This window comes from Talpa occidentalis, unplaced genomic scaffold (assembly GCF_014898055.3).
Source record: "Talpa occidentalis isolate TD23 unplaced genomic scaffold, MPIMG_talOcc4v2.1 talOcc4.12, whole genome shotgun sequence".
Lineage (NCBI taxonomy): Eukaryota > Metazoa > Chordata > Mammalia > Eulipotyphla > Talpidae > Talpa > Talpa occidentalis.
The window spans coordinates 46,884,599-46,897,217 of NW_023601212.1; the positions used below are offsets into that span (position 1 = coordinate 46,884,599).

General features: G+C 52.0%; 1 protein-coding gene across 1 annotated transcript; it reads left to right on the top strand.

The window, feature by feature from the left end:
* Positions 1–260: 260 nt before the first annotated feature.
* Positions 261–12,315, top strand: SLC5A5 (solute carrier family 5 member 5). Its single transcript, XM_037504408.1, has 15 exons — positions 261–789; positions 1,639–1,704; positions 2,057–2,108; positions 2,294–2,361; positions 3,480–3,634; positions 4,097–4,237; positions 4,322–4,451; positions 5,274–5,362; positions 6,041–6,153; positions 6,231–6,301; positions 6,694–6,780; positions 6,867–7,060; positions 9,319–9,443; positions 9,842–9,957; positions 11,306–12,315. The coding sequence occupies exons 1-15, from the start codon at positions 433–435 to the stop codon at positions 11,468–11,470; spliced, it is 1,929 nt and encodes a 642-aa protein (XP_037360305.1). The 5' UTR covers positions 261–432; the 3' UTR covers positions 11,471–12,315.
* The last annotated feature ends 304 nt before the right edge of the window (positions 12,316–12,619 follow it).

Consider the following 12,619-nt stretch of genomic DNA (forward strand, 5'->3'; position numbering starts at 1 on the left):
GGGGGAGGAGTTTTGCTTACTGAGGAGCCCAATAAATCCACAGCCCGCCCCTGCTGCTGCCACTGCGGCTGTGCCACCGAGAGATGCATCTTTAAGTCCCAAAGAGACCTCCAGTTGTCAGTGGTGAGCCAGGGAGGGACAGACAGCCAGTGTGGACAGGTGGTTGCTCAGTGCAGCCCCACCGAGTGGGAGGCAAAGTGGACAGACGCAGACGGTGAAGGCTAGAGAGAGGCCGGCTACCGCAGTGAGGAGCCACAGATCCTTGGCCCTGGAGCTCTGGCTTCCACCCGGGCCCCTTTCACTGAGTTTGGCACCGAGGAGCCAGACGTGGCCTTGCCTGGAGAGACCAAGCATCCTCCCATGTCCACAGCCCTGCCTCCCTGACCACTGCCAGTTTCCCTCGCACGCGCCTGGAACCTGCACCTGCACCTCATGGCCGTTGTCAAGGCAGGGGCACAGGCCACTTTCGGAGCTTGGGACTATGGGGTTTTTGCCCTCATGCTGCTGGTGTCCACGGGCATCGGGCTGTGGGTTGGGTTGGCAAGGGGCAAGCAGCGCACCGCCGACGACTTCTTCACAGGGGGCCGGGACCTGACAGCCCTGCCCGTTGGTCTCTCTCTGGCCGCCAGCTTCATGTCAGCAGTGCAGGTGCTGGGCGTGCCAGCTGAGGCCTATCGCTATGGCCTCAAGTTCCTCTGGATGTGCCTGGGCCAGGTGTTCAACACCCTGCTCACCGCAGTGCTCTTCCTGCCCGTCTTCTACCGCCTGGGCCTTACCAGCACCTACCAGGTAGGGGAGAGAAGCCCTGGGTCAGAACCTGCCTTGGCTTTGGACCCAGAACGCAGGGCAGGTCCTGTGGGCTTTAAAAGGTGTATGCAGGGGTATGCAGGCGGGCTCCTAGTTGCTTCCTGGCTCCCCCTCCCCCCTCCAGGCAGCCAGGCAGCCGGGCAGGAAGTGTTCTGGGAAGTAGCTGCAGGCAGTGGGGTAAGTGGCAAGAAGGAGGAAGAGAGGGGGGCACATCCTGGTTCTCTTCTGTGGAAGCAAGCCCAGGCCAGGGCCAGGGCCAGGCTTAATCAGAGGTACTCACATGTGGAGGGGCACACTCTGCCCTGGACTTGTGTGCTGGCAGCGAGGACAACTGCCAGCTCCCAGTGCTAAACCCGACTTCTCCTCTGCCATCTGTGGTAGGTGAGCAGTGCAATTCTCTGCTGGAGTCTCCCAAAAGTCATATCCAGCTAAAAGAACAGTCCGTAAAGTGATTAAAATTCTCTGGCTTGACTGCCAGTAACAAAAGAGGGCACTGCTGTGTCTTGCATATGTTGATACGTTCAAATTCTCAGAGCTGCGGCCACTCCAGGGGCAGACAAGCCACCAGTGATGGTCAGGAAAGACTCTGCACACTTGATGCATCGATTCTCTCGGCACCTGCCGTGTGCACGCGCGCGGAAATGGCGCGTGTGCACAGGTGTGTGCTGACAGGTCAGGGTACGTGTGCGTGACCAGGATTAGAGTGCGGAAAGCTCAGTTGGCCTCGGGAGAGAAGGCAGAAATCTAGAGGGCGGGTGAAGGACTGCAGGGGCCTCGGGACTCTGGTTAGGACCTGCCCAGGGAACCATCATCCTGGGTTCCTCCTTGCAGTACCTGGAGCTGCGCTTCTGCCGCGCTGTGCGACTCTGCGGGACCATACAGTACCTGATAGCCACGGTAAGTGGCCTTGGCCCCGCCCTCACCGGTCACCACTCTCCCTCATTCTGCACTGCCAGGACAAGACACTCCCCCCAACCAGCCTCAGGCCCAGCCTTCCCGTCTTAGAGTTCGGCCCGGGGACCCTATGTGACCCGGCTCCCCGCCTGCCGGATCTGGTTGCAATTCTTGTAGTTCCCACCCTCCCTCACCGACCAGTCTTTGTGCTTCACCCCACCCCTACCTGCGCGGCCCCGCCCATCTGTCCCTACTCAGAGCCGGGACTTCCACCCTTTCCCCCCAGCTCTCAGTCCCTGAGTCCTGGAGGCAACCCCACTCCCTTCCACCTCACCTGCCCGCCCTCTACCTGCAGGTGCTGTACACTGGCATCGTGATATACGCCCCGGCGCTCATTCTGAACCAGGGTTTGATTTGGGGAGAGCAGGGGAGGGTGTCCGGGAAGGGGCAAAGGCTTAGAAGCTGGGGTAGGGGGGGAAGGTAGTTCCAGGAGAGACTTGGGAGGCAAAAATCTTGGAGGGAAGGACCCCAGACACTGGCACAGGTTTGATACTCTCTCCGTGGCCTAATGGGGTGGGGTGTTCTTGCACAGTCACCGGCCTAGACATCTGGGCATCGCTCCTGTCCACCGGAGTCATCTGCACCTTCTACACAACTGTGGTGAGTGTCCCCTATCTAACCCACGTGGTGGCTCCATGCCCACAGGGTGGGGGTGACCCTGGGCACAGACCTTCCTTTGCTCTTGAGGAAACCCCCTTGCCAGGGTTTCCTCATCTTTATAATGAGAGGTGATTTGAAAGACTCATTGCTGAGAACCCAAGATTATGTTAACTTCAGGTCTCTGTGGATCTAGGGGCTGCCACAGCATCTCTGGATCCATCTCCCATCTCTTGGGGTCCCATCAGGGCTTCCACCCCTATTGACTTCAAGTTCAGCAGAAAGACCCTATTTCAGCAGGGGTTGTCTGAAGCTCCAGTAGTGCTCTGTTTGTCTACCTCTGCCTATCACGTAGGATAAGTCATTCCCAGTGGAGCTGGGATGTTCTATTGGCTATTTTTTTTAAAGATTTATTTATTTATGCATGCAAGAACTGGAGTGTAATCCAGAAGTGTGGGGAGGGGTTGAGAGGATTCACCAGAGACAGAGTGGGGAGCAGAACAGGCAGATCTACTGAAATACACTGCTGAGGGGAGCAGCGGGCGAGGCAGGAGAGGTCTGCTGTGCCATGTGGGTTGCTCCCTGGCCGGGCTGGGGATTGAACTCATGCTGCAGTGGCTGGTGATGGCTTCATAGTGCTGTGTTTAACCCCTGCACCACCAGGGAGGCCCCTCTATTGGCTATTCTTTGAGCTAGAGGAGGGGTTAGCCTCATTAGAATGTCCAGTGAGAGGGGGAGGGGCTTATTTAAAGGAAAAATCCAGGCTCTGCCACAGGAAGGTAAAGGCTTAAACAGGTAAAAACAACAACAATAATAGTAATAGTAATGGCAGCAGCCACTTCCTGAGCACTTGTATGTGCTAGGTTCTGTTCCATAGTCTTTTATTAACTATTGTAATCCTTACACCACCACCAAAAGGAGGTATGATTATTAATTCCATTTTACAGATGAGGAAACTGAGGCAGAGAGGGGCATCTATCTCAGCCCACTTCTGGAGGCCAAGCTGGGTTGGCCCCAGGCAGTTTCCCCCATCTAACCCCTTTTATTCCCCCCTCTGCACTGCTCCAAAGGCCCCAAACAGGTCCCTTTCTGACCTCCCCCCTTTCCATCACATCTTGCAGGGCGGCATGAAGGCTGTGGTCTGGACTGACGTGTTCCAGGTGGTAGTGATGCTGACAGGCTTCTGGGTCATCTTGGCCCGAGGGACCATACTTGTAGGAGGGGGCCAGCACATGCTGGAGCTTGCCCAGAACCACTCCCGGATCAACTTGATGGAGTAAGTGAATGTATTACAAAAGGATTCTGCTGGCACCCCTCTGTCATGGGAGAAGTCAACTAATGCCTCCTACCTCCAGACTCCCTCCTTCCTCCTCCTCCCAGCCTCCCTGTAGATCAAACCTGGCTCTCGCTCTCTGTACTCCTCTACCCCCCTCCGCATCTTTCCATCTGGCCCAGACTTCTGTCCACCACCCCCGCTTAGGTTCCAGCCCAGACTGGGGGCTGAAACCTCTCCAAGGTCCCAGCTGGGTACAGAAAGGATGGCTTTTGGATGCAAACATAGATGACTTCATAAACAAATTAATTTTCAATATGGCAAACTCCTATTAACACTTCGACACCCACCCCAGTTGTTCCCATAAGGCCTTTATATAAGGTCCAGAATGGCCATCTGGGGCCATTGGGAGCTAGAAGTCGATGTGGCGTCCACACATGGCTGACTTGTTCTTTCCTCATCCAGCTTCGATCTGGACCCAAGGAGCCGCTACACATTCTGGACTTTTGTAGTGGGTGGCACATTGGTGTGGCTCTCAATGTATGGCGTGAACCAAGCACAGGTGCAGCGCTATGTTGCTTGTCGAACAGAGAAGGAGGCCAAGCTGTGAGTGTTTGGGAGGGAGGGATGTGGGCTTCTGAGATGTGCTGCCCACCCCTCTCCCCAGCCTGAGGCTGCCCCTTCCTCCAGGGCCCTGATCATCAACCAGCTGGGCCTATTCCTGATCGTGTCCAGCGCCGCTGGCTGTGGCATCATGATGTTCACACTCTACATTGACTGTGACCCTCTTCTTTCAGGGCGTATCTCTGCCCCTGACCAGGTGAGTTTGGCCCAGGCTCCTAGGCTACTCCCACATCCTACTCTGAGCTTCTGAATGGATGAAACTCTGAGGGAGGGTAATGGTGGAAGAGCATTCCTAACAGAGAGAATGGCCTGTGTAGAGATAGAAAAGACCTTGGCTCGGAGAAGGATCTTCATGGCATAGAAAAGATGAGGCCACGAGGCTATGGGTTGTCACAAGGGTGTATGTAAGGAGGGAGTGGCACATTCAGGTCTAGAGTCAGAGACCACCTGAGAGATATCAAGGAGTTGGGACCATCATCAAGTGTGAAATGATGGTGCTCATGTTAGTAATGACCAGCGTCTACTCTGTGCTTCATGCTGTTCCACGCAAAAGGAGTTAGTTTCGCATGTCCTGAGGCCAAGATGGTCATGGTCCCCACTTCACAGATGAGAAAACTGGGCTGAAGGGGTTGGAGAGTAAATGCCTGAGACCTGAAGGCAAGTCAGGAGCAGTGTCCCTGTCTGAATGATATCTGGTTGCAGCTCTGACTTCAGGGTTCAAAGTTGGCAGAGGCTGCAAGGCCATCCCATTGCTATCCTCTCAGAGTCAGAACCTGGCCACAACCAACTGTGCAAACTCAGGCAGGCTCTGAATCTCTTCAGCCTTACTGTCCTCAACAGTAAAGCCAGAGCTTGGCACACAGTGGGGTTCAGGTGCATGCTGCAGTCAATAAATGCACTAAATGCCCACTGTTAGCCCAGTCTGCACTGGGCACTGGGGACATGCAGGGTGAGGACAGACAGAAATTCCTGCTCTTGGGGAATGACTTCTTGGAGGTTTACTCCTGAATCCCCTCAGTACATGCCCCTGATGGTGCTGGACATCTTCGAGGGCCTGCCTGGAATCCCGGGGCTCTTTCTGGCCTGTGCCTACAGCGGCACCCTCAGGTGAGCCACCCTGCTTTCTCACCCCACCACTGTTAAGCCCCTCTGAGCCTCCTTGCCCCTACTGAGCATCCCCCTTCTGGATAGAATGTTCTGGGCATGCCCATTATTTACAGTTCCTGTGTCATCTCCAGTGGGCAGCTCAGGGGGACTCCAGCAGAGGGCATGCCCTGAGCACAGGAACCCCAATGGTGAAGTCTATATTTTCTTGCCACCCAACAGGGTCACATCTGCCTCTTCTCCCTCCTTTTCTTCTTCCCCAAAGCAAGTGTGTATTGAACACCTACAATGTGGCAGGCAGTGCTATTCTAAATCCTAGGTCACACTATGACTCAGCAGTCTCCCACTGCTGCCTTTGGCGGTGGGCCCATATTCTAGTTATTGCAAATCTCCTGTGGCTTCTGGCCACACCTGCTCTTTCCAGGACCAGAGTCCCACAGGTCAGTTCTTTGTGCCCCATTATTGCTTCTGTCATTCTGATCCTTGGTCTAGGGTGGCTTTGCTTCTGTGGGGGTGTCTGAGGCCTGCAGAAATGGAGTGGGGTGAGTGACATCTCCCTTCTTGAGTGTCACCACACCTCTGCCCTTGGGCTGGCTGGCGTTCTGCAGGCCAGATGGTGTAGGCAGTTGGGGTGGTAGCCTGTCTCTATTGTGGCTGAAGACCCCGGCTTTGCACCCCCAGCACTGCATCCACCAGCATTAATGCCATGGCTGCGGTCACAGTGGAGGACCTCATCAAACCACGGATGCCTAACTTGTCACCCCGGAGACTCGTAATCATATCCAAGGGCCTCTGTGAGTTGGAGAATATGGGATTTGGGAGGGTCAAGGTGACCTCTCCCTGCTGACAGTGCCACCCCCACCCACTACAGCACTCATCTATGGAACCGCCTGTATCACAGTGGCAGCTCTGTCATCGTTGCTGGGGGGTGGAGTCCTCCAGGTAAGCTCCCAGCCCCACCTGCCCCATCTCCTGAGTGTTGAGGTATCGTGAACTTTTAAGGAGGCTTAGAGGGGTTCATAGTGTTGGTGGCAGAACTGGATTTTGTCTGACACCACCAATCGGATATTTCCTGCAGTGACCTGGCTGGAAGGAGGGAAGGTAGGAGGTGGAGGGTGGCACCCTGGCTTTGAGGTAGGAGCACATTAATCAGGAAAGAGCAACAGCGTCTTTGCCTCCAATTCAGGAATACCCCTCCCCTTTAGGGAAATCAAGGCACAGAGAAATTGGAAGTCCCACAGTGGAATTCCTCAGGTCTTGCTTTCCCAGTAGGTAAACTGAGGCCAAGGGGGTGGGGAAGCTCCACCCTCACCACAACTCCCCCACTTTCCCAGGGTTCCTTCACTGTCATGGGAGTCATCAGTGGCCCCCTCCTTGGAGCCTTCATCCTGGGAATGTTCATCCCAGCCTGCAACACATCAGTGAGTAGAGGGTGGGAGGCCGGGCCGGGGAATGGGGGGGGCACATGACCTGATACACCACCAGCTGACTCTGGCTCTGCTCCCAGGGTGTCCTCTCTGGGCTGGCTGCTGGATTGGCTCTCTCACTCTGGGTGGCCCTGGGTGCCACTCTGTACCCACCCAGCGCACAGTCCATGGGGGTATTGCCCTCCTCGGCCACCAGCTGCAGGGTGCCCTCAGCCAATGCCTCTAGCCTCCTGAGTGTGCCCCTCACAGTCAACGTGTCCGACTGGGCCCCCAGGTAAGAGGGCTGCTCTAAGGGGAAGGCATGACCCGGGGGTTGTGGTCAGGGAGAGACCTTTCCACTGAGTCACAAACGAGGAGGAGCCTAACTTGAGAAGAGGTGAGGGAAGGACATCCTACCACCCGGGTAGAAAGTGCAAGTGCAAAGACCCTGAGGCATGTTCAGTTTAGTGCATTCTGGCTACGGAGAGGTTGGGGTAGACTTAAGGGGAGGAGAAAAGGATAGGAGATGAAGTCCAAAAAGAGAAATTTGGGCTGATTATTTATTTCAGTGAAATATATCTCATACACCATATAATTAGTCACTTAAAGGTGTTGTTTTTTTTAGATCATGCATCACTTAACAGCAGGGGCGCATTCTGAGAAACATGTCATTAGACAATTTCATTGTTGCATCAACATCTTAGAGTGTAATTCCACAAACCTTTATGATACAGCCTGCTACATGGTGCAGCCTATTGGGACTTACCACTGTCTATGTGGTCCACCCCTGACCTAAGTGTTGTCAGGTGACACATGACTGTACACTCACAAGATTATGCGACCATCACCACTCTCTAACTCAAAAATATTTTCATCACCTCAAAACAGTTACTCCCCATTTCAGCCTTCCTCTAGCCCTTGGCAACCACTCATCCATTTCCTGTTACTATGGGTTTGCCTGTTCTAGACATTTCATGTAAGTGAATCAAAGAATATATGGCCTTTTGTGAGGGTTTCACTCCACATGATGTTTTGAGGTCCATCTACATTGCAGCATGGCTCAGTGCTCCATTCCTTTCTGTAACTGAATAATAGCTGCATTGATGGATAAACCATGTTTTGTTTGTCCATTCTTCTGTTGCTGTCTGCTTGGGATGATTCTGCTTCTTGATTATCATGAATAATGCTAATGTGAACATTGGTGGGCAAATTTTGATGCAGGCGTGTTTTCTTTTCTCTTGGAGTTTTAGGAGTGGAATTGCTGGAGGATATATTAAATCTATATTTTACATTTAGAGGAACCACCAGACTTTTCCACAGTGGCTGTACCATTTTTCATTCCCATCAGCAATGTATGAGGACTCCAATTTCTCCATATTGTTACAAATATGTGTTATTTCCCATTTTTATTCTTTTTTTAAAAAAAGATTTATTTATTCATTTACACAAGAACTGGGGTACAGGCCAGATGCGTGGGAGGGTAAGAGGATACACCAGAGACAGAGCGGGGAACAGAACAGGTAGAAGGACTGAAATACACTGCTGAGGGGAGCAGCATACCTGACAGGAGTGTTCTGCCACGCCATGTGGGACCCTTGCCGGTCAGCCAGGATCGAACCCATGCTGCAGAGACTGCGGACAGCTTCACAGCACAGCGCTTAACTGCCTGGGCCACCATATGAGGCCTCCCATTTTTATTCTAACCATCTTAGTGGGTACAAAGTGATATCTCATTGTGGTTCTGATTGCATTTCCCTCATGACTAATGATTTTTTAAAAAGATTTATTTATTTATGCATACAAGAACTGGGGTGTTGGCCAGAAGTGCAGGGGGTGAGAGGATTCACCAGAGACAGAGTGGGGAACAGAACAAACAGATGTACTGAAATACACTGCTGAGGGGAGCAGCGGGCAAGACAGGAGAGGTCTGCTGGGCATGTGGGTCAGCTCCCTGGCCGGCTGGGGATCTAACTCATGTTGTAGTGGCTGGCAGTAGCTTGATAGCACTGTCTTTACCCCTGCACCACCAGGGAGGCCTCATGGCTAATGATGTTAAAGATCTTTTCATGTGTTAGTTGGCCGTTTGCTCATCTTCTTTGAAGGAATATCTATCCAAATCCTTTGCCCATTTTTACTTGGGTCATTTATTTTTATTGTTTTTTTTTTAAAAGATTCATTTATTTATGCATACAAGAGCTGGGGTACAGGCCAGAGATGTGGAGGGTGAGAGGATTCACCAGAGACAGAGTGGGGAGCAGAACAGGCAGACTGACTGAAATACACTGCTGAGAGGAGCAGTGGGCGAGACAGGAGAGGTCTGCTATGCCATGTGGATAGCTCCCTGGCTGGCCGGGGATTGAACTCATGCTGCAGAGGCTTCGAATTCTTCATAGAGCGGTGCTTAACCCCTTGCGCCACCAGGGAGGCCCTGTTTTTATTGTTGAATTATAGTTTATATATTCTTTATATATAAATATATAAAGTGGAGGCTAGAGGAAATGAATGGATTGGGAGTGGCTTTTGGACTCATGCCCCCACCTCTCATACCTCCAGCCTAGGAATGGACTCCAGTCGGCCAGCCTTAGCTGACAGTTTCTATGCCATCTCCTATCTCTATTATGGTGCCCTGGGAACACTGTGCACTGTCCTGTGCGGAGCCTTCATCAGCTGCCTGACGGGTAAGCAGGGCTACTGACCCCCTCAGAGATTACCTTCTCCATCCCTCTCTGCCTCTGGGGCCCACCAGGGGAAAGGTGAGGAAGGGTACTCCCTTCTGCCAAGTGTTCACTGCTTACAGGACACTTCTGCATCCTTTATGCTGTGTCGTCTTCAGGACAACAGTCACCTCACAGGGATTGCCTTATTTTGCAAAGATAGAAAGTGAGCCACACCCTACTAACCTTTTCAGTCCCTTCCCGAAGTCCTTGCTGACAGATAGCATGAGACTTGAAGCGCTGTCCCTGGTGCTGAAATTTCTTGTCAGGGCAAGGTTCACAGGGCACTCATCCCAGGAGAAGCGGAAAGAGATAAAGAGAAGTCACTTTCCTAGATGCCTCCACTTCCCTCTGCCCCCTAGGCCCCACCAAGCGTAGTGCCCTGGGCCCCGGGCTGCTGTGGTGGGATCTCGAACGGCAAACAGCATCAGTGGCTCCTAAGGAAGAAGTGGCCACCCTGGATGACAGCTTGGTGAAGGTCAGTCTCATGGTTGGTGTGTGGGGAGGGTCAGAGAAGTGGCTTTGGGTGCTTGGGGCATGGTCATAACTCAGAGGTGGGACATGGTGAGTCTTTTTACGTCCAGTAGAAAAGCTTGAGTGGGAACTGATGTGTCTTCAACACTTTCCATTTTCCCCTTTGACAAGGAGTGAGCAGAATACTATCCATTTTCATCATTTCTGTTTTTACAATTAATTCCATTCTATGGTACATGAAATTGGTTTGCCTTTAGGGTATCGCTATAAAGTCCCTTCTGAAAATAAGATCACTTAATTCAAAAATGAATCAACTTAGAGAAAATCTTCTATTAAAAACATAACAGGCAGTAGACCAACTTTAGCTAAAACCCAGTGGTTGCTGTGTGAATGGCCCTGAGTTTAGGAAACATTGTCTTAGGGGTAGAGGGGGCCTGATACTAAGCCTATCTGGTATTGGATTTCCTGTTTCTTTTTTTTTTTTTTTTTTTCAGATTTAATTTTTATTTATTTATGCATGAAAGAACTGGGGTGTTGGCAAGAGGTGGGGGGGGGTGAGAAGATTCACCAGAGACAGAATGGGGAACAGAACAGGCAGATCTACTGAAAAACACTGCTGAGGAGAGCAGAAGGTGAGACAGGAGAGGTCTGCTGTGCCATGTGGGTTGCTCCCTGGCTGCAGTGGCTGGTGATAGCTTGTTAGCTCTTAGACTTTAACCTCGGCACCACCAAGAAGGCCCCATTTTTTTTCATTTTTAAAGCACCTGCATGTACCCTGCTCTGGGCTGGGCTCTAGCCTACCTCATAGGCAGGAATGAGGGAGGGAAATGAAAGCTAAACCCAGAAACAAGTAGTATCTCAGCAGGTGATAAGTATTAGGAAGACAATAAAACAGAATATTGTGATGGAGTGGCTTCCTAGAATGAGAAAAGGAACCAGTGATATGAAGATCTGAGGGAAGGGCATTTTCTGGTGGGCACATCATGTGCAAAGGTCCTAAGGCCACGGACTTGATAGGGGGAGGGCTGGAAAGTGAAGGGAATTACGTGACATGTTTTAAAACTCCCTCCAGCTGCTGTGAGCAAATATTTAATTTCCTGAAGAGACAGAGAGAGGAGAGTAAGGCATCCCTGCAAGCACTAATGACTGGGATTGTGGGTGTCCTGGGCGTTGGGGAGAGAAGTAAATGGAGGTTTTGGAAACAAGGGGATAGGATTGACTTGTGCACTGTACAACTCCTCCTAGGCCCTATCCTCCGAGGCCTTCAGTGTCCCCTTCAGAACTTGACACAACAGAATTTGACAGAGCAGAAATGGAGTCCCTGATGGATCTTTCTATTCTCCTCTTCCCAGGGGACTGAGGAACTGACCTCCAAAGCCAAGAGGCCCCCTGACTTCCTGCCCACTGATGAGGAACATCTGCTCTTCCTGGGGCAGAAGGAGGTGAAGGGGCCTGGCTCCTCAATCCCTGGCAGTGGACAAGATTGTGGTCATGATACGAGGGAGACAGACCTCTGAGCACAGGGCCAGTGCAGGACTGACCACCTGGGACAGAATCTCAGTGGCCTATCCCAGGCCAGGGGCCAGTGTGTCATATACAAATTAATTTGGGGCTGTAGTGCAAGTCTTGTGGGAAGAGGCAAAGCCCTGCCTCCAGAAGGTCACTTTATCCCACCCCCTGCTTCCTGCAGCCCCTAGTCTTAGATGCTACATCCCTTCCTATCCCCACCCAAAAGGCCAGATTTTCCTCTGCCTACAAGAGAAAGATGTTGGTGTCCCCTCTGGACAACATAGAAAACCCCCAGACCCAATATTAGAGTCTGAGAAAGACAACCCCTTTATTATTTTTCTGGAACTATCAGAACCTTAGCAAGGATTTTGGAGGTCTTTGGTCCCAACCCGCTGCACTCCATTTTAGGGCAGGGAAACTGAGGTCTGGAAAGGGGCAGCAAGTTGCCAAGGTCACAGAGCAAACCAGAAACTCATGGAGAGTTGGATACCAGCTCTCCTGCCATCTCCCTCCCTGCTTGGTGGGTCAGAGGCAATCTGATCTCTGATCTTAGGGCTAGGAGGGGAAGAAGAATGAGAAGTAATGTCCTCAGCCTTCTCTTGCCTGGACAATTCTCCCAGCTTATCCATTAAAGAACCACTGTGAACCCACTTTACAGAGGAAGAAATAGGATCAGGGAGGTTACCTGGTATTACACAGCACGTGGGGCCTGGCAGGGACAGGCCTGGATGCTGCCCGATGCTGAGACTCCATGGCTGACATATCACCGGTGTACAGGGTCACATGACCCTAGCGAGCCTGGGTGGGATCTGATCCTTGGTGGGAGACTTCACCAAATAAACAGACTCTGAGGTTTGATGCCTGTGCTCTCTAAAAAACCTTTTGATTGCCTCGTCAGATCTTCGTCGGGTCTGAGTGTGAATCTCTGTGTCTTTTGCCCCAAGTCTGTGAGTAAATAAACCTGAGTGATTAAAATGTCATAGTGAAGCAAGAACTCCCAAGTTGGGGTGCATTGTACCACTCTTCGGGGCACACAGCTTCTCTGTCTTCCTGGCTCCTCCTGAGACATTCCCTCCTCACTGCCCTGTGTACCTGGACCCCGATGTTCTCCACACTGACCCCATACCAGCCTGTGAGGTCTCTCTAGTCCTGAGAGC